Below are 21,026 nucleotides of genomic sequence, written 5' to 3'. Positions count from 1 at the left end.
CACAACATGCTCCTGACTGTTTTCCAGCTCACGCAAGGGATCCAATCTAAAAATGACAGGAGAGAAAATAAAACAAACAAGTGGGAACATGGGATCTTTTCATCTGTGTGAATGCAACCTGGTTCAGCTTTAATCTGGAGAAGGCGGGATATACACTGACGCCTGATAGATTAAGGCCTGAACGCTTCTCTCTCTGTTCTACTCTGCAACAGAAGGGCCCTGCTAGCAAATCCCAGGCTTTAAAGCAGAGGAGGTTCGGGCAGCTTATGATGTAATCATGGCCCTGTCTGTCACGGCAGGGAAGGTGGGGGAGCTGTAGAGGAGAGTGTGGAGGTTATTGGGTTTTGTGGCAACTAAGGGACAAAATGTAGAAATGTGGCATCCTGCAAAAAGAGGAGGTACATGATAAATTGTCACCAGTGACAATCAAAAGGTCTAACCTAAAGCTTACATGTACAGGATGTTTCTTTTGCTATAATGGCAGAGGTCCCTGTTTTCAAAGTCTAAAGTCAAGACGGACAAGTCCAAGTCAGGTCCAAAATTATAAACACTGAAACAAATCGTTTGCTCTTCACAAATTTTTATGCTACTGACGCTCTTTCACAAACACACACACACACACACGCAAAAATTCTGCCTCTCCTGCTACAATGTTGCAGTGCAATTAATCAAAAAAATAATTTCATGATTTTCACCCCCATGTTTTTCTTTTTGGAATCTGTTTTTTGTTGATCAAAGAGAGCTCTTACTATCCAAATGTAATATTCTTTGCCTATTACAGTATGTTTCATCATTATTTGCACTGTATGAAATGCTGCTGTTGGATTTCTTCAAAGCAGATCTGTTTGAAGATTTGCATTTTAACAGGATCATTTTCAATCATTGGGTATGGAGAGGTATCAAATCAAAAGCCTTAAGTTGCAAGTCTGTGTTGACTAGTCAACTGAACTCATTTGACTAGTAATGTGAAAATCTCATAACTGTTCTTAACACAGAACTAGCCTTAAAGCTGCATTTATATATAATTTATATAATTTTTGGCAACTAGCAGTTAGAAAAACATCCAAACAAAATGTGAGATACACAACCACCATTATACCATCAGCTTTGCATTAGCAAACAATAGACCATTACCACAGAAGACACTGTCATAACAGGAAATGCACAGGTGTAATTAATAACATTATTGATAGCTGAATTCCATTTAAGCAAGCCATTGCAGGGCCCTAATATTGTGCATGTCTCACTGGCATGTCTTACTCAGACACTCAAATGGAGGGAAGTCATCTTTAACGTCTTCAGTTATGGCTCACTTGGGCTTGGGAAATTTTGACATACATTTTTCCGGACATTTTATAGGCTAATCTAGAGAGTAATTGGCAGATTAATCAATAATGAAGTATGAGTATTGTTAGTTGCAGCCTGACTGCAGCTAGACTGAAACATACATTAAACTTGCAATATGTTGAGCTAAAATATACTAAATATACGATACATAGAGCTGCAAAATAAAGAGAACCCCTTTCACATTATGGTCATTTAATGTAACTTCAGTATGCAAAATATTGACTTATGTTGCTTTAACGTTTCATTAAAGTGCACTTATAACCAGGAGAGGACAGTATGAATGGTGAACAGCAGCCATTTTATTGGACTTTTTAAATACATAAGTGTGGAGAGATTCGAACCAACTGTTACAGCTGTATCGAACTAAGCTGATTCTGGGCAAGCAATTTTTGTTGTAAGACAGAAGAAATGCTTTTTTTTTTTTTTTTTTTTCTTTACATTTGCATCACAAATACTGCAGCTCCTGTCCAAGTGTGACCAACTTCCTGTGCCATACAAAATGACGCAGACCACCAAGTTCTAAGTGACATACGAACGAGTTCATGTTAAAAAATAACATACCGAGGGGTGCTCCTATCCATGCACATTAAATAAACAAACCTGGTAGACAAAATGGCTGCTTCAGGAAGTCAGCTCAGCAATTCCAGCAGTAAAAAACACCTTGATGTATATCCTGAGTCTTCACAAATCTTGACATGTGCATGGACTACAGTAAAACAGCACAGGGAAAAGCACACGACGAGATGGTATTTCAAAGTATTATTTCATCATCTATGAGAGAAATGTCTACAGCTCAGATGCTGGTTCATATGCTAAGACAGCTCAAGGTGAATTGACGTGATAAGGTTGAAATTTAGAATCGTGATCGAGGACACAGGAATCAGAGAGGAGTGATTCTGACTATGGCACTGAATTATAAATGCATCCTAAAACAGAACAGTCAAACACACGAAAAATGAAAAATCCAGAACAGTGATAGTTACACAATCTGGGTGAAGCAGTGGTGGCTTTCCTCCCGGGTATTTGGTTCATCTTTGTTTTAAGTAAAGGTTAATTGTAAAGAAATAAATACTAAATACCTAACATCACAGAGCTAAAAAAAAAAACCACATGAGGCTAAATGGAAAAAAAATACACCAACAAAAGCAATTTCTTTACATAGTAAACACGATGAATTGAAAACTCACTTTGACTTCCCCTGCAGACGTACATTTAAAAATATATTTGACATTGTACACAGCGTGTTGTCTTGGAAAACAGTAGGATAAACAAATCTCCGAGGTGGCCATTCAGTGCCTCCTACTCCTTCCAGGGTCTTAATTGTCACTGTTCCAGAGTTACAACCTCCACCGCCTGGCCGTCCAGTGTGACAGTGTTGTCTATGCGTGTGGCAACAGGTGCCATGGCAACCTGGACGGGCCTGTTGCCCTGGGCGAGGCTGGTCACTACAGTCTGGTACATGCTGACCGGGATCTGGACGAGACCTGCGGAGAAAGAAGTGGGACATTTTTGGATTTAGACACAGCAACAGTATCATTTGGCTAAATATCAAGACTGATTCTACATAACTGAACAACTAATGTTTGATCATATGTTTAAGCTCAGTACCCAAATTACAACTGAAACAATCAGATGATTGAGAACTGATTAAATAATAATCAGTGGAGTCTTTTATCAATCAAAACAGCCAAACATTTGTTGGTGCCAACTTATCAAATTTTAGGATTTGCTGTCTTTCATTTTAAATTCAATATCTTTCAGCTTTGGACTGTCAGTCGGACAAAAAATTGACAAAAAATAACAGAAATTGTAATGAGCGAAGAAAACAATTAATGGAAAATAACGGACAGATTAATTGATAATGAAAATAACAGCTGTAACATTGGATTATTCTTATCATTATTATATTCAAATAGCTGTTGGTAACCCTTTATATATGGACAATAGTTTGGGGAAAACCTTTTTTTTTCTTCTTGTTCAAATCCAAATGAGTTTACCATGCAGAAAAACGTGGTGTGAGCATGCCAACTACTGCAGATATGATCAGTTGGTTATTCAAATTATGGGAGCCAACTGACAGAAAATCGATTAACATCAATTTTCATCGGTTTATCATTTCCTTATCAGTAATTTACAGAGTAGAAGTTAAAAAAAGATCGCACTCAACCAAATAGGGAGTTTGCACAACCAAATGAATTAGACGTTTTCTTTTTATTTTGTTTAAATTGTCCAATACAAGCACAGTATGCACCTCTGAAGAAGGCAAAGCCGAAAAACACTTGTATTGGACAATTTAAATGAAATAAAAAGAAAATATCTAATTCATGTGTGTGTGAACCACATTTTTGTGCTTTGGATTCATCAGGATCATCACGAAAAAAATCGTTTCATTGAACAAGCAATACATACATAACAAATTAATTAATAATGAAATACTGCTTGTTCAGCTTTTGGCCAGCCAGAGAGCAACCTTTTTGAGAGAGTTTAAAGTTGACACGGTGCTTGAGAGTCAGTCAAGACCAGGTAGTTGTCTGTGACAGGAGGCGGCCATGTTACAGAGACAGCATTACTGAACAATGGTCCGATTGAACGTCCTCAGCTCGCTTCCCCCATGCCCAGCTGTGTGTGTGTGTGTGTGTGTGTATGCCTGTGGGGATTATTGCTGCAGTCACGTGGGCCTCTGCCCCACCCTACAAGCTGTCACAGTGTCACAGGCAGGCTAGAAGGTCAGTGCAGGAGATGGCAGTGGCTCATACCCGCTCCCATTACTGTGAGCAAAGACACTGAACTTTAAATGTACCAAACACACACTACCCACAGATCCTGTAAAACACGTTCCTAAGACGACACAGGGCTGCATTTATATTGATATGAATGCCCAAAGTATTAAAGTATTTGAGAAAGAAAAAAGATAGAAAAACAAATGCATTTTCATATTTATTCATCTCTTCCCGAAAAAATAAAACTGTGCCCCTTCTGACAAGTTATCTCGTAATTGTTGGTCCTCTAATGTGAACTCTTGCTAAGCCCACTCACCGGTGATTCGTGACAGGGTTAAGTTGTGCTGATGCAGGTAATTGTGCTGCAGTGATTATGGAAGAGGGCTTAGGGAACAGGGTATTGGCCTGGCACATTGATGTACGGACACAGCGCAGTCACTGAGTGAAGTGCCTCACTCGGCCACTCAAACATTGTTACTAAGACATTAAGGGTCGTGCCTGGTGTGGCCGTGTGCGTGTATGAGTGTGTGTGTGTCTGCGTGCCTGTGTCAGTGAAGGGTCGCTACACAAGCCAATCAGCGGTGTCTGGGCCAGTGCACTTCAAACGGTGCTCTCCACTCCTGGGCAGCACTACAGTGATTAGCTAAGGTCAATAGTCGGGAGAAGGACTGGCTTTGGCAGCTCCATTAGTTGTTTGAGTGAGCCATTGCAGCAAAATGACTCCTTATGGTTTAGGAAGAAAGATATCAAACAAAAAAAGGCTGCAGATGTAAGATTTGAATAACTTTAATTTACATTAATGTACACATGTGCAAATATAGACTGGCAAACTGCACGTATTTTTGCATTTTGCATGTCCTTTATGTTATGACTATTCTTTCATTTTTACAAGTGGGTTCTATCTTTTATGCAAGTATTTTATGGAACTTCTTTACAAAACCTAATTATGCTTGGACTAACCTTATAAAAAACTGTTATCTTAACATCCTATTTTGTTCCTGCTTTTCTTCCTTTTAAATATAATGTAGTGTTAGAACAAAACTCAAGAGAATGTAACATCCAAAGTTCCCTTCACCTGCAACAATCCACACAAACATTTTAGAGTGATTTGTTTTGAATTTTGTTTCACGTGTCTGTCTTAAACTGGATCCAACACACTCTGAAGTTGGAAGGCTTTACGGTGCTTTACAGTTGAACGGCCTGATGAAACAAGAGACTAATTTGGAGGTTTAATGTAAACGACCGAGAGAAAATTGTTCTTATGCTCATTTCTTCTACTGTGCATGTAATGCAAAGCTAATCAGCTTTGGTGCTTAAATACATGCTTGAATGCTGTGCTGTTCATTCTACTAATGCAGGATGTGGGCGGTAAGACGAGGAGACAAGCAAGTGTGTGTGTACGAGTAAAAAAATATACAAACATTTTGAGATGCACACATGCATTCGTCTCAAGTTAGAGAAGGGCTATGTTCATGTATATAGTAATAGCATGTATACATTTATAAGGACAAGCATGAGAACCTGGGGGTTGTGTGTTGACAGCTGGCCCAGTGATTAGACATGGACTGATAATGGAGTGGATCAAAGCTCTTTAGGAGGGCCCCTTGGGGACGTGCTCATGCCCCTGGACTAGTGTACTTTATGTGAGTGTGTGTGTGTGTGTGTTTATCCCACTTTAGGACAGTACTGATTGACAGCTTGACAAGATACAGTATGTATGTAGCCAAACTTCATGCTATAGTTTCGAGATTTACTTTGATTTTTAAATTTGTTAGAATTAAAAACTGGGGTATAATAATTCATTTGTTGCATCACTGTGTTGATTATAAATTTTGATGAATCAATGCATCAATCTGCTAAAAGAAGTAATTGCATCAAATTCTCAAGTTCTGACTCTGTGATAATCAATATACTGAGACTATACTGAAACTGTTGTGACTAATTGTTATCAAATAGCATCAAATATTAGTTTCCAAAATACAATTACAATGTGAGGGAAAAACAACTGAATCAAATCTCCAACTTCAACAATTGAATGAGTATTAATCCGGCAACTGACATGCCTAATATTAACTCTCATTATCATGTTAAATTTATTATCACAGTGTGCTGACAATTATGAAGTTTGAAGTTATGGTAAACTCCAGGAAATGACAGAAAAATGACTCTAAATGACTCTCTCTTAGTTTCACCTGTGTATCTCTATTCATGTGCAACAGGCTACTCACATTTACATACTACACATTTAGTAATCAACATCAAACTAGTGGTCCCTTGATGTTAGTCACTGACAAGCAGTAGCTTTACATTCCAACCTGAGAATAGTGACTGAACATGTACTTAAAATGGTTGTTAATGTTATTCAATAAGGATGTGATGCTTTCACTGCAAACTGGTGCAGTCCCACGCATTGCTGCAGCATTGCATACAGTATGCATGTGAAGAGGTTAACCATAGGGTCATGCAGCTAACGCATCATTAAAAGAAGGGAGTATTGCTACAAGAAACACACCATCTGTCACATCAGCACAGAGTAGATTAGAGTGTAGGAGCTCACTGCAGTGCTACCAGAGGGAAGCTTACACTTAGTAACACTAATTAGAAATTCCATTGGCTGGTGAATACACACAAGTACAAATTAGTAAAGATGTGATGCCAAAATGTTTTTGATAAAAACGTTCAGTTAAACGTTGTATTTACATTTCTGCTGTTGATACTTCTGTAACAAAATATTTCTAAGTCATTTTTGAGTCTGCAACTGTAACCTAAAATAGGTTGAAATAAATAGATGTCAAAGTTTTTTCTGATTTTCAAGCTCATCTGCTCAGATCGCTCATTTGAATATATTATAAACAAGCTGGCAGACAGAGACCTATCAAATATCACGTGAGAAGAAACTAGTCCAAGTGGTAAAAAGTAAACCCTCCAAACAGATACACAGTAAGTATAGTGGGACTGTGTATTGGTCCAATCACATGAATAAAAAGAGTTTTAAAATAAAAGTTGTCGATGCAATTTCTCCATAGACACAGATTATTCAGTATATTTTTAATTCTCTGAACAGATATGCATTGTTACAGAATTAAATTTGTGGCTGGGATCTCATCTGAGCCAGTTTAACTCAATGACACCTGCTATGTGCCACCTGCCTGAATTCACCTGCTAAACAAGTTAATTTATTCGGTGCTCATGCTGATATAAAGAAAGGACTGTGGGTAACTGGTAATGTGAGTTAGCAGGTTATAGTGTGTTACTTGTTCAGAGTGGCACTACATTATAATAATATATCTGGTGCAACAGACGGTGATAAAAGAGATATTATAATGTGTATGACACTATGTAAATGCTGTCGTTTGAGGTGTATTTTGCATGTTTGTCATGTTGATGTTAACACTGTAGATGAATATGTACCTGTGGCGTCTTGAACCCCTGCCAGCGCCCCAACAGCAGCTGCTGTCTCTGCCAGGACAATCTGACCCCCTCCTTGTAGAGTGGCCTCTGCCAACGTTGCTACAGCATGGGCTGCTGCCTCACTACAACACACACACACAGACACACACAGACACACATCAGATAAAGTGTACAATATGTAAAAATTCAGGCAAATAAACCTCTTCTGCGCGCACAATTGAGAATTAAAAACACATATGAGATGGATGCGTGTACATATCAGGGTTAAACACACAATCTTTGGTACAGAGTTGAAAAGCGCACACACTCATACACTCACACACGATCTGCTCACAAAGGCAGGGGTTATTAGAGAGATGTGGGGTGAAGAGGTAGGAGTGTATGAGCAGTAAGAGGCTTTTCTAGTCTGGACTTATGGAGAATCTGTCACATCTCCCTAAAGGCCAGGTGCTACGGGTCTAACAAAGCAGTTTTATTAACCAGATCTATTCAGTGGAATTACCACGAGCCTATTACCACACCAGCTTCGTTATGAACTAATGGAACTGTTCACAGCTTGGTTGATAATCACATCTGAGATAGAAATACAGACGGACACATAAGGAGGAGGAGCTGTGAGAGTGCAGACAGAGACGGTATACAGTAACCATGCATTCACACTGTGGTGCTAAATGGATGAGTTTACTGCCAAAGAGAATGGAAGTATATTTTGGCTAAACTGGTACAAAATGCTCCTGTGACATCAAACTATAGCTTTCTCTGCAAAATATAACCTGTGTTGAAAACTAACCTCAATGCACATGAAATGATAAAAAGCTCAGCAATTAGCAGACTTCCATTACTGTGCTGTACATTTGACCATTGGTGTGTCATAGTGTCAAGACAGCGAGAGAGAGAAAGAGGCTGTGTTCCCCCTCTGGAGCTGGAAAACAGACAAAATGTTCCAGAGCCTGTGGAGCAGAGAGCCCTGAGTAGCTCAACACAGGTAAACAGCAGGATGGGAGGGGAGGGGGGAGGAGGACTCAGGTGGATGCAGGTAACAAGCCCCAATGGGACATACCCATACACATCTGAAATTATTGCCTTGACACTACTGCAGTAAAAAAAAAAAAACAACACAAAAAAAACAGCTAACATGTCAGCATCTTAGTGAGTCTGGCTGATGAATTCAGGAATTTAAAGACCTGTCAAGGTCTTCGATGGCAATTTCAACCTGCTGTATTCTTGTGTTGTGATCAGATCCTGCACACACTTGGTCCTCCATGGGAGGTGACTTGAGATCTTGTCGTAGATCCCATCTGAATACGAATAAGTATGTATGGCTGATTTTCCCTCCAGAAAAACAGTACACCAACAACAACCCCTGTGCATGTTTTATAAAATGTTTTATTACAAGTCAGTTAAAAAGGCTTATGTTGATTATGTGTGATTTTATTTCAAACTTTTACTTAGTCACACCACTGAGCAATTACACATTTAACACCTGCACTAGTGTTTTAAACAACAAATTATACTAAGCTGTTAGTAGATGGAAATATGTGGCTAACAGCCAATTTAATGGTTGTGCACCTTGCACACTGCCGCTGTGAAAGCTACAGGCTAATTAATTAGATGCTGAACCAGGATGAGAGCCACTTGACTCATCTCCAGGGGACCCTGGTGACCTGCCCCGACAGTTGTCCCATTCTCATCAAATTGTTAGAACTGCCTTTGTGATTATGGATTCTTCTTATGCTCTGCAGTGCTGGTTAGCTCCACCACCGGCAACTCAAGACCCTTGAGTATTGTGTCAGTAAACACAAACCCCTTCTGTAAATTTCCAGTTAAAAAGGTGAAAACCATTCAGCAATGGCAGCTTTATGCTACCAATTGTGCTTTTCTGCCACCAACAATTCAACTTGTCATAATTTCATTAACAGAACGCCTCCTCTAGATGTAGTTCACTTATTACTTAAAAAGCCTGGTTCCTCTGAAACCTGCAAAATAACTTGTTCATCAGTTTTACCCTCCTCACCTGTTTAGAGCCATTGTGACAGTGGCTCCGGGCTGAATCTCCTGACTGGCAGCGACAGCAGCTTCAGCCAGGGATGCTACCGCCTGTGTGGCTTCTGAAGCCTGGGTGGTTTGGATTGTCATCTCCCCGCCCTGGAGGGTGGCCCAGTTCTGCTCCACCTGGACAGGGAAATACAATTTCATGACAGCAAGGTAGTAAAGCTCGTGTAAAAAAAAACAGCTGTTGTTATGTTGTTGGTCTTGTGGCTCATGTTGTGGTTTTGTGGTGCTGAAAGGACAGCTCCCATTAAGTGCATTTTACATACATCACAGAAGTCTGGTTAGATTTATCAATTTATGTTCTTTAGAAGGTAGAATTGATTCAACACCTAAGTCAGTTCATGTTATTCATTTTGAGAGCCTGTTAATGTAGTATGTGGTCAAAATATGTTTTTTCATACAGTAGTTGTTATTGTATAAAAATTATTAAAGGGTGTGTGGTTGCTACCTCTCCGTCAGTAACTGTAGAGTAGTTGACTTGTGCCACCGTCACACCGGGAAGCTCTGAGGCATCTGCCAGGGTGGCAACTGTGTGTCCAGTGCCAACCTGAGCGAAAAATACAGTCGCAAAATACAGAAGATGACAGTTGAGCATACTGACCCTTAACCAGAATGAGATTTTGATTTGAAAAAGTGCCATCAACTAAAATGTACCTGGATGAGCGAGACTGTTCCATCAGGGTTGTTGATGGTTTGTACCACAGTTTGTGAAGGCACAAGGTGTGCGATGCCCTGCGCGGTGGTCAGGTGGTGCTGGGTGGTGGTTGCTGTGGTTACCTGCTGGTCTTCAAAAGCGTACAACAAATCCTCACGGCCGTGCTGCTTGTAGCAGTTCTTCACAATGGTCCGCAGTGCCTGCGTCCAAGACACCTTAGGAAGTACAGATGCAAGTTAATGTATGAATTATCAGCCTAAAATATTGTTTGCCTCATGAGGAATTAGTTCCATGGTACATTCATGGCATAGACAAAGAGATCTGATGAGGTGAATGATATAGAACAGAAAAGAGATATGTTAAAGGAATAGTTAGGGTTAGGGTTATACAATTTGAGAAATACCCTTATTCTTTTTTGCCAAGAGTGGGATGAGGAGATTAATATCACTCCCAAGTTTGTGCGGTAAATATAAATGTGGAGCCAGGAGATGGTTATCTTAGTATTAAGACTGGAAAAGGGGGAAACAGGTAGCCTGGTTCTTTCCAGAGGATAGAAAATCCACCTACTAGCACCACTAAAGCTCAATATTTAACACACCATGTCTCGTTTGTTTAATCCATAAAACAACTGAAGAAAATAATTTTTGTTTTTGTTTTACCCATCTCTATAATATAGAAAACCAGGCTTAAAAAGAATAAATGACATTTGAATTTGTAAAAGTATCACATTATTATATTGGTATTTCTCTCACCCTCTGTTTTTGCTCCTCTGTGCGGACGTCACTGCGGACGTTGGCCCAAGGGATGTCTTCAGGCCACCAGACTGGCTTGCAGCTCTCCTTCCCCCAGCCAGGCTTCCCTCGACCCGTCGAGTACTTCAGCATCTCTGGGATGAACGCTCGCAGCTGGGCCTGAAGCAAAGGACAGATGAATAGAGAAAAGAGATGATTCACACATCAAAACTCTAAAGTGGAGAGCTGCAGTGTCTTACACACACACACACACGCACACACATAAGTGCACACGCCCTTGAGCAGGCAGCAGGAGGCGTGTATTGATCGGGGTACCTACTGCTGCCGGGTGCTGAGGTGGTCAAATCCTGCAAATAGAAACAGGCTTTCTATAAGGAGAACAATCTGCTCATGTTTATTAACACCAATCTATGGCTGTGGCTCCAGCCTGATGTGTCAGACAGACACCATGGGAACATCAAGGGTGATCCAACACAGTTCAGTTGTCAACCCGTCCCAGCAAAGGCTCCGATACACTCAGTGTGGGTATTAACAAAGACAAGCTGGTCAATATTGTTAAAATAAAAATCAGTTTCAAAGAAAAACATTAGATTAGCTTTGATCACTCATGATGTGTGCTATTTTATGGACTTGTGTAGAGACTCGAGACTGTGTTTTCGTTACCTTAGAATGAACCCTTTATACCTACATAGGGAGCGGGTACTCCTCCACGGAGCCTGCCATGTTGCACTGCCATGTTTCTACAGTAGCCCAGAATGGACAAACCACACACTGGCTCTAGAGAGGGCCTTTCATGTTTTTAACAAGTTTCGCGGCCATCGTAGGTTCTGCTACATGGTTGGAAGGGGAAGCTGAGGTGGAGGGGTATTCAGCTGGTTGCAATATGCAACCTTAGTGCTAGATGCCACTAAATCCTATACACTGCACCTTTAAACTTAAACCTATGATATCAAGCACTAAACTAACTCATCCATACTGTACGCTTTAACTTTTTTTAAATGATTGGTTTGTCTTTGTTCGATGTGAGGCCCACTTCTGGGCATGTTCCAAAGCAGGGTGAGGAAATGGGTGGTGGTCCTAATCTAATCTGATTTGCTTGCTCTTGCTCATCCCCCAGATAAAATGAGCATACACACTTAGACACAGCTAAACAGTGAGTGGTGTGTATGCCCACTCACCATCACATCAACACTTCCAGAACATGCCACACTCACTGACAGACTGGGGTGGGGTTTAGTGCCAATGTCCTCAGTGTCCTGGTAATATGCAAGCATCACCGAGGGATTATATTGCACAATGAGGCACTGCAGCGTCTGCCTGCCTTGACATCACGGGCTAAATTTGGTATTGGGAGAAATAAATCCCTCCCTCCTCCCCCCTAAAGCCCCCTTTTCTAACTCACAAACCACCTATGCACAGTTCTCAGTACATCACACAAAGGGATAAGACAAAATGGATCTTGATAGAAAATGGATGGCCAGTTTTGGAATAACACATCCAGTCACTTGACCTACTGATGCATAATGTGGATTTACCCCAGAAAAAAAAGACTTGGTGGCAAAAAGATGCTTGCATTTCCACCTGTAGCTACTCCATGTGTGGATGTATGTGCATGCATGTGGGCAAGACCAGATGGCCTAATTACAATGGCTAGTGAGTTAAGTGGCATGTTGTCCTCATACCCACTACCCCACCCCCCCAATCCTAATCCTACAAGCAATGGTCCAATCAGCGTTTAGGAAGGCGGCTATGTTGCCGGGTCCCTGGCCCTAACAAGGCTAGGGGGTAATTATGGGCTCAGGGTAGACCCGGGATCACCTGCTACAGATGCTCCATATATTAGACTTGCCAGGCCCTCGGCCTGCGTCACTAAACCTCACTTGGGATTGCTTCAGCCACGCAAAACCTACTGCAGATGTCTGCATAGAAGATAGCAAATACTTTCAAATAAATGAATAAATATCCGGAGAACTACGTTTGAATTAGCTCCCTTTCATCACAGAGTTCTCATTTTCATGCAACCTATTCCAGAGGGGCTGGAGAGCTGTCTCCAACACACGTACCTCTAAAAACACCATCCCCCACACCTTTCCACCTGGCTTGGCCAAGCTGAGTGAGGCAACAGGTTACTCATGATAATCTCATCCTACAACCTCCAGAAAAACAAGCACCAACTAACACCTGCCCTCCGAGGACTCGTCTGGCCTTGGGATTGGCTACCGTGCTCCCAGGGTTGAAGACCGTCTCTGAGGGCCACTGTCATGCTGGCTACTCTGACAATGATGCAGAGAATACGTCAGCAGCACTGGGATGGCAGAGTAAACAAGCTGGGTTCCCTCGGGTGGACACAGGACTCAGGCTACCAATGGTACTAACATTGCAGGGAAAGGCCGACCAAGAGCAGTCTACACTGCACTTCCTATCACTGCGTACTGGTGCCAAAGCCTGCCTAGCAAAGGGAGGAGGCTTGGCTTGTTATCAAAAGCAGACACGACCTCTGCATCAGATTTATATCTGAACTACAATTTCCTGCTCTTTAGCATGAAAATAAATGTAAGTTTTAGAGGAGTAAGTACTGATTATATGGCTGAATCAACTTATCAAATGACACTGGCGGACATACAAAAACAGCTAAAAATGACTGTTTGACCTTGATGCATACAGATAGCTAAGCTCTTGCTCACATTAGACATAAAACATAATATCTGTGATTCTGATTTGTTGCCAACTGATGCCCTCTGCTGGGAACACCAGCGTTGTGTTTCTGATGCTATAAAGAAGTTTTGAATCAGTCCATTTCTACAAAAGAAAATGCTGGAAACACAAGGGTGGTTTGGACCCTAATCGATAAGCAGATTAAGAGCATTGAGTCCAACCTCACCTGGGTCATCTTGTCCACAGAGACAGGGATGCCATCAATGGTGAGGGGGGGCAGCTCTGAGGCCAGTTCTCCGCCGGCTGGGGCGTGTTCAGCCAGGGCATTCTCCAGGTCCTCCAACATCATGCCCTTGTACTTCCTCACCTAAAGGACAGAAAGATAGTTACATCAGTGTTTCAGTTTATTGCCAAAACCATTACTAACTAAATTTGATCGAATTAACAGAAAATTGATTGACTCTATAATCAATTAATCAGAGAGGTCATTTATTAAATTAAAAAATACCAAACATTTGCTGATAAACATCCTCAGAAAGGCTGCTTGCCTTCCTCTGTTTCATATAATTATATATGGATTGATATAAATGTATGTTTCAATGCAAAATGCAGTAGCTGCTCACACTGAGCTGAAATGAAACGAGTGCACATAAATTAGGTAAATAACATAAATAAACAGTGTCTACTGCGTTTTGCTGTCATTTATGGTTGTGCTAAGCTAAGCTCTTCCGTGTTTCATCGTGGGCAGGGCTGTGTGTGTGAGTGAGAGTGTGTTCTGAGCGGAGCAGAGGAGAGACAGTGAATCACATTAAGTACTCAAGTTGACGACAACTACACTCACTACATTAATGTAAGTGCAAGTCCCCCCCAGCATCGTCCATCGCGATGTTTCACTGTGGACATCATCATATGCCAATTCTGACTACAGAATTCTGACTTTTGAAGTCTGACTACAAGACTATAACACTCACCACATTCTCCAGGGGAGCAGCACCGAACACCTTGAACACTGGGTTGGGTTTGGAGGGAGAGATACACAGCACTATGGCCTGCTGTCCCACTCTGGTGGTGTACTCATCCAATGTGGCTCTCAGTTTCCTGTAAACATACAGCCACCTTTACTTTCTGACTCAGCCCAAAAGCCACAAAGTACAACACCAACTACAAAGGGGTGCAACTCTGTCTTAGAATAAAAACAATAATCACACATGCTCATTGTCAGTGTAGCTGCTGAGGGACAGTACATGGGGGAAAACATGGTTTCTTGGTGTTTAAAGCTCACCTGAGCAGGCGAGTCTGTTGCCTCTTGCGGATGGAGGGATTGGATTCAAAGATGTGAGGCCTCTTTCTTTTCTTACCAGTTGCCACAGCGGCAGCTGCTGCCATGCCCACTGGCCCTGAGAGAGAACGATCAGACTAGACTGTAAGTAAAACCACAGACAGGTCATCAGAGTGAACGACATTCTGTCATGAGTTTGAACGCTGTTTATAAATTTCTTTTTTTTAAATTGAGCTTATTGTCTGAAATGTACAGTTATTACTCTTCTTTTTTTATTTGATTTTGAAATGTGTTTAAAATGGTGCACTGAGATGCAATAGTGGCCCACTGGCACAATGTGTTACCTTAAGAAGGGAAAAGGCAAAAACTGACAATAACTCTCCAAAGCAATCCACTAGCACCACCTGTTGTTCAGTTGACAGCATTACACTGATCTCAGGATGTCATGTACCTGTATGTTTTACTAGACCTGTAGAGTAACTCACCTTAGATATAAGATAAGAACATTTGCTAAACAAACCAGTAAGAATAGGAAACAGAACACAGCTTCTTCAACTCAGTGTAAGTTATGAATAAAATTAACATCACACAAATGACAGAGAACCTCGCAAAATTTGAAGGTACTGCCTGACACTGGTCAAAAAGAATCTGCAGTTTTGTTCTGTGGAAAACGATCATGGCTTTTTCTGGATGCTATTTATCACAAGAATCCATCTGAACAACTAAATGCTCAGTTTCTCCCCTTTGGCAAGACTCACCTGCAGCAGCCAGGTGGGCGGTGACCTCGTCGGTGCCAGCTGAGTTGAGGATGTCTGTGTCGTCATATGGATCATCATCTGGTGACGATGTTGAGTCTTCCTCAGCACTCATCATGGATGCCTCAGTAAAGGTGGTTACATGTACCTATACAGTAAAAGATCCAGGTAGAATGGGTGTTACATTTTAAGAAAATATCATGGTAATCGTACCTGAATGAGGTGTTAGGATTTCTGTTTTAGTCAGTCTAACTAGCTGGTAAATTAGTTAAAGCAGCTTGTGAATAATGGGACTTATCGCTAAAAAAGACAACTTCCTTGTCATTCTTTCTGGTTTCTGCTCTGTAACTAGTAAGTGCACCTGCTGGACCTGTTGGCTGACGGCGTTGGCCTCAATGGTGGTCATGTGTTCCGTCTGGTGAACGGCGTGCTCCTCCATTTCTGACCACTGAGTCTACACAACTGGATCCAGGGTACAATGACTGAGGAGAGAGAATAAAAGAAATGTTGCATAAGATAATGGCAGGACAGGCTTCGGCCCAATTTTGCGTCTGAGCAAAATTTAAATGGTTCCAGCATTCAGTATATTTATTGTAATAATACAGAATGTCTTTGGTCATCATTTCTGTTGTAGTGACTTGTGCTTTATAGCTTAGCAGATGCATCTTATTATATATAATCAAGACATGTAACCATGTATTGCCAGCTATTAAAGCCTGCTGTTGTTAATACTGCAAGATGTGAGTCTGTAAGGCATGAATACCAGTGAGACTTATGGGAGGCACCAGTATTTTTAAAACAGAGATAATGCCAAGTATATAAATCTTTCAAGACACTGTATGTACTTCCTTTATTTACGTGAACTCAAGTGCGCCATAAATGCAAGTTCATTGAATTGCTGAGACCTTAGGACTTAAGACAAGGGTGTGAAATTACACAACTGTCATTCTCATTATCTGTGTCATGTTCACAGTAGTTTCTAATATATTAGGGCACAATATGTATCAGGTATTCTCCTTACGACAGGCCAAAAGTTGTGTCCATTAATAGTGCAACAATGGACCTGATGAGGAAAGCATTTGTTGTCCCATTCCTTTGGGCTTCTGAATGACATGATAGTACTGCTACTGCTCTGTCAGCCTCTAGAGGGCTTCATGGTGCATCATTAGGGGTTTCATTTGGAATACCATTACTGTGGTTTTATTTTCCATTTATTACGTGTTCAATCATAGGTTTCAAAGGAGATGCATTTGCAAGATGTGGATTCAACACATTAACAGCTGCTGCTTAGCGCTTTCATTCATTCCTCTGAATCTGACTGAAAGAGGGGTTTTTTGTTTTTTTTTGTTTGGGGATATAAAGTTAAGAAGTCAGTAGGAAAGTCTAAATGTAGTCACAGTGTGAGTCAGTGCAAGAGTCTGTAAGTGCAATGGGAAATTGCATACTGGTATGTGTCTGGAGCAGAGTGAAACATAATCTGTCAAAATAGGGAAAATTACTCCTACAATATGCTTCAACTGCACACTTTAACTTACAAATATAACATATTTTTGCCCACTTATCCATGAAATGAATTATTGAGGCAGTATACTGGGATAAGCTGCTCACTTGATTCAAAGTGGACTGCTGATTTATGGAATATTTATTTGAACAGGTAATACACACATCAATGCTTTCTTAATCTCTCTCTTTGATAAGAGAAACAGGCCAGGAACATTATTACCATACAATACAAAACTGACAAAACATAAGCAGTCTGTTATTAATAGCAGCCAGGCAGGTTTATTTGCATCCATATCTCCAGTACAACTGTATGTATAAGCTGCTGACAGGATCAGTGAGATGATGCACGAATCGGTGCACGACTCAACAACAATAACATTCATATATGATCTTAAGAGTCGCCTACAATGAGGCTCATTCTCCACAGCACCTAGTGATCGAGCACACTACCCTATATTAACTAGACAATGTTATTGCAAACGCGTTACAGTGCAGTAATATTAGCCGACTTGCCGGCTGGCTGACAACGACTGCCAACTGAGCTAAGCTAGCAATGTCCTACATTCAGCTAATTAGCTAGCTAGCTAACCATTTGGCGGTGTAACCACGGACACCTGAATGGACATTAACTACGATCGAGAAGAGCAGTTGTTTCTCGATGTCGGGACGCTGAACATAAATTAATTCAGCGTGCAATGAAAGGTAAACCTTGGTAACGCAGCGGCTAGCATGAAACCCGCGCAATATGAAAGAAAACAGAGCGCTAACTACAACAGGCCCAGCGGCCTGCGTCCATCCACAGCTCTTCTATTCTATCTGAGCTTGTTGTCTTTACGCGCCTACAACATGTTTCCGCACAAAACGCCAGAAATGTATCATAACTCTGCTCCAGTCAACATCTAAACAATCCGCATCTTTCACCCCAACGCTGCCGGGTTCGATGATGCGGCTGCGCCGGGGCTGAAATAGATGGAGATTGCGCGGTAGGGCACTAACCTCAGAGCGGCTGCGCTACTTCGGGCCTGCGCCGTACAGCGGGGATGGAGCCGAGCTCTAATGGAGGACAGAGGGGAGCCAGCAGCAAACACAGCGAGCAGACCGCACACAACACTGAGCTGCACTAGTGCTGCCTTCAGGTGCCCCTCCCACAGTCACACTCATACACTATGGAGCGCTTTGGTCAACATTACAATAACAGACGGTTCAGTCTGGCAAAAGCAATTTTCATAGCGGCCATCGTTTTATTAATGTCGTTTAACTAAAAAGGCACAGTCGACGTTTAGCTGTAATTATCACACATTGTGTTGATGCATAGATTGAATGTGCTGACTCGCCAGAATGGCCTGAAGAAAGTTTTTTTCCCCAAGAGTTGTTAGTTAGTTTTTTTGTGCATCATGAACAAACGTTAGGGCAAAAATAATTTACGTATGTTGCAAAATCAGATAATTTACAGAAACGTAAAGGTAAACAAGCATGGAAATATATATGCTACCTTAATTACTGAAAATATAAACCACAAATGCACATAAATCTAATAACATATACTACTCTGCTGTCATTTGTTGACACAGTTTCCATGTTTTCCACGAATTACATGTCACTTCTATCTAACTTGTATATAATGAAATATATACTTCACAGTCAGCGTCTTTGCTTTTTTTGATGAACCTACAACCCCTCTAATGGTATTAATATATCCGATAGTCCCTGAAGGCCGCATAAGACATGGGAAACCACGCCTCTTTACACACAAACTGCTGCACTGCTTAACCATCCATTTAGTAAAGTTATCGACTTTCCAAGAAACAACCACAATGCCAAAAAACGAAAAGTGTTTAAGGTTAGTTGTGCAGTGTTATAAATGCACATATTATAATTTGTGAAAAAGTCACCGCCAACAAAGACCGACAGATACTAGACCAAAACAAACTTTCCAAGTTGCATCAATTAGCAACACCTGTGTCATTCAGGGATGCTGGGCTACTTTCCACATAAACCTGTTCATTCCCCGAGGGGTAAGTAAGCTATTTACTTTTTGTTGACTTGTACTTTTTGAATTTTGAGTTGAAGAAATATTATACAAACAAACAATGTACAGACTAAGCCTACTTTATTGTAGAAGGTAAATATCTGTTCCCCAATTTTCATTCTTTCTTGTGAGACCTAGTTAGACTTGTACAGGCACATTTGATGTTTAATGAAGCACCAGCTAAGTATGACATCAAAAGTTAAGTAGTCAGTTTTTAGAAATGTGTGTAAGGCATGTCAGGAAATAAATTGGAAGGAAAAGTCAGGATCTAATTATTAACTGGAGTACTCCATACTGTGTAATAGTAGTTAAAGGTAATGCTTCTCTGTTTTAACTGGATAGCTCTGATGCTGCAAACCTCACTCAGATTTTATTCCAAACAGGTATGAAGGACACAACGTGTGATTTACAACTTCTATTGATGCAGTGGGGTACCCAATTTCATGGAGAGGCTGTCTGAAAGGATAAAAAGGTAAGTGTTTGGTAATTGGATACCATTAAAAGTGAGGAACATATAGTCTTCCCGCTGTAGTATGAACTTCATCAGAATTTTCAACTTTTATAACACAGCCATCCACAACTATAACACACCTGAAGAGGGCAGCGTTGTATTGCAGATCACACTTTGAGCTCAGCCTCTTAAGTTTGTAGAAACAGGAGATGGCAGTGAAGCATCATTGATGTGGCTCTCAGCGGGTGCCTTGGCATGTATTCAAGATGATGGATGTTTTACATTAGTGTGTGGTGACAGCAGCTTATGTTTGTGTCTCACTAAATGTCAGTAAGTATCATATTCAAAAATCTGGCAAGAGGGGCGCAGAGTGTGACTCCACATTTTGCAGCTTCCGTACTGTGTAACTGACCTTAATTCAGCTCTGTCTCACTCTCATGCCTCTGTCATTACATCTTTGCTTTCAACATCTGCAGACAGGGTGCCACATCATTAGTGTAGTGTCCCCTAATGCTACATGGTGGACAAATGATCAGGAACAGATGGGTATACTTTATACTGTTGCTCACATAATCCTGTTGAGTTTTCTTTGCTTTCTTTGCTGAAATCCTACTTTTGGAGATATTGCTTTATCTGGCTTTATATTTGCAAAAAGTTAGTCTCAAACATGTTCAAGGTTTTATTACTTTGAATATATTTGGGGTTTTTGGCTGATCTTGCATTCAGCTGAGTTGTAGCTGTCTAGAAGATATAGATTTTGCACTTGTATATGTTTCTCAAGGGCACTGCAGTGGAAGACAGTTTCTGTTTGGTAGATGATGGCGTGTCGTAGATGGAGCGAAAAGCTGGAGAGTGTTAATGAACCAACGTCCTATTATTTGGTCCTATTGTGCTTTCTCCTCCGTGGGCTGTGGTTGGGTATAGATAAGGCTTACAGCCTGGGGGTCTGGAATCAATAATGGATGTAATTGGTGAGGTGGAAGTGAGGATAATTGAAGGTAATTGTGTGGACCGTCACAAGCCTTGGAGAGAGGTCAAGACAACGAAGAAAGAGAATAGGGAAGAAAATGATTGTCACTGTACAGTAGTCTCACTATACCTATTCTGTATATAATTATTCCATGGTACCAACCACTCTCTCCGACTTCTTACTCCTCAAAGCTGCAACTACATAAGAGTTTTAGGTAAATTCAAGATTTATCAACCTAAATCACAAAATGAAAACAAAAAAAATCTGGTCTTGTGTATGGTCGCTTCTTCACCCGCAGGAATCAACAAGTTAAAAAATTAGACACTTAAATCTGAACTGTCTCCTGAACAGCTGTGATGTAGCTCGTTTAAGCCGTATCTTTTTACCTCTCCTGTCCTGTTGTTGTAAAGCAGCATGGACCAGCTGGGCTGTAAACATGAGCATGCT

The 21,026-nt window shown here is 41.0% G+C and overlaps 1 protein-coding gene and 1 long non-coding RNA gene across 7 annotated transcripts in view; one reads left to right on the top strand and one right to left on the bottom strand.

The window, feature by feature from the left end:
- Positions 1-1,626: 1,626 nt before the first annotated feature.
- nrf1 (nuclear respiratory factor 1) lies at positions 1,627-18,262 on the bottom strand. 4 transcript variants are annotated; one of them, XM_044344053.1, is made up of 12 exons: positions 18,126-18,262; positions 15,988-16,108; positions 15,630-15,774; positions 14,875-14,989; positions 14,564-14,690; positions 13,819-13,959; positions 10,938-11,096; positions 10,185-10,400; positions 9,979-10,077; positions 9,493-9,665; positions 7,479-7,600; positions 1,627-2,831 (listed from the first exon to the last, which is right to left on the bottom strand). In XM_044344053.1, the coding sequence occupies exons 2-12, from the start codon at positions 16,063-16,065 to the stop codon at positions 2,671-2,673; spliced, it is 1,536 nt and encodes a 511-aa protein (XP_044199988.1). In that variant the 5' UTR covers positions 16,066-16,108; positions 18,126-18,262; the 3' UTR covers positions 1,627-2,670. The 4 variants fall into 4 exon arrangements, with proteins under 4 accessions (XP_044199988.1, XP_044199989.1, XP_044199990.1 ...); XM_044344054.1 differs by having other exon boundaries at positions 15,997-16,108; XM_044344055.1 differs by having other exon boundaries at positions 9,493-9,650; positions 18,126-18,261.
- A 12-nt stretch (positions 18,263-18,274) lies between these two features.
- LOC122975550 overlaps positions 18,275-21,026 on the top strand; it is a 92,808-nt gene continuing 90,056 nt past the window's right edge. For all 3 annotated transcript variants that reach the window (XR_006400699.1, XR_006400697.1, XR_006400698.1), the window contains exons 1-2: positions 18,275-19,144; positions 19,542-19,630. This is a non-coding gene — a long non-coding RNA (uncharacterized LOC122975550). The remainder of the gene's footprint in view (positions 19,145-19,541; positions 19,631-21,026) is intronic.

Source organism: Thunnus albacares, chromosome 23 (assembly GCF_914725855.1).
Source record: "Thunnus albacares chromosome 23, fThuAlb1.1, whole genome shotgun sequence".
Lineage (NCBI taxonomy): Eukaryota > Metazoa > Chordata > Actinopteri > Scombriformes > Scombridae > Thunnus > Thunnus albacares.
The sequence above is the reverse complement of the archived record's forward strand: the minus strand, read 5'-3'. Positions and strand labels throughout refer to the sequence as shown.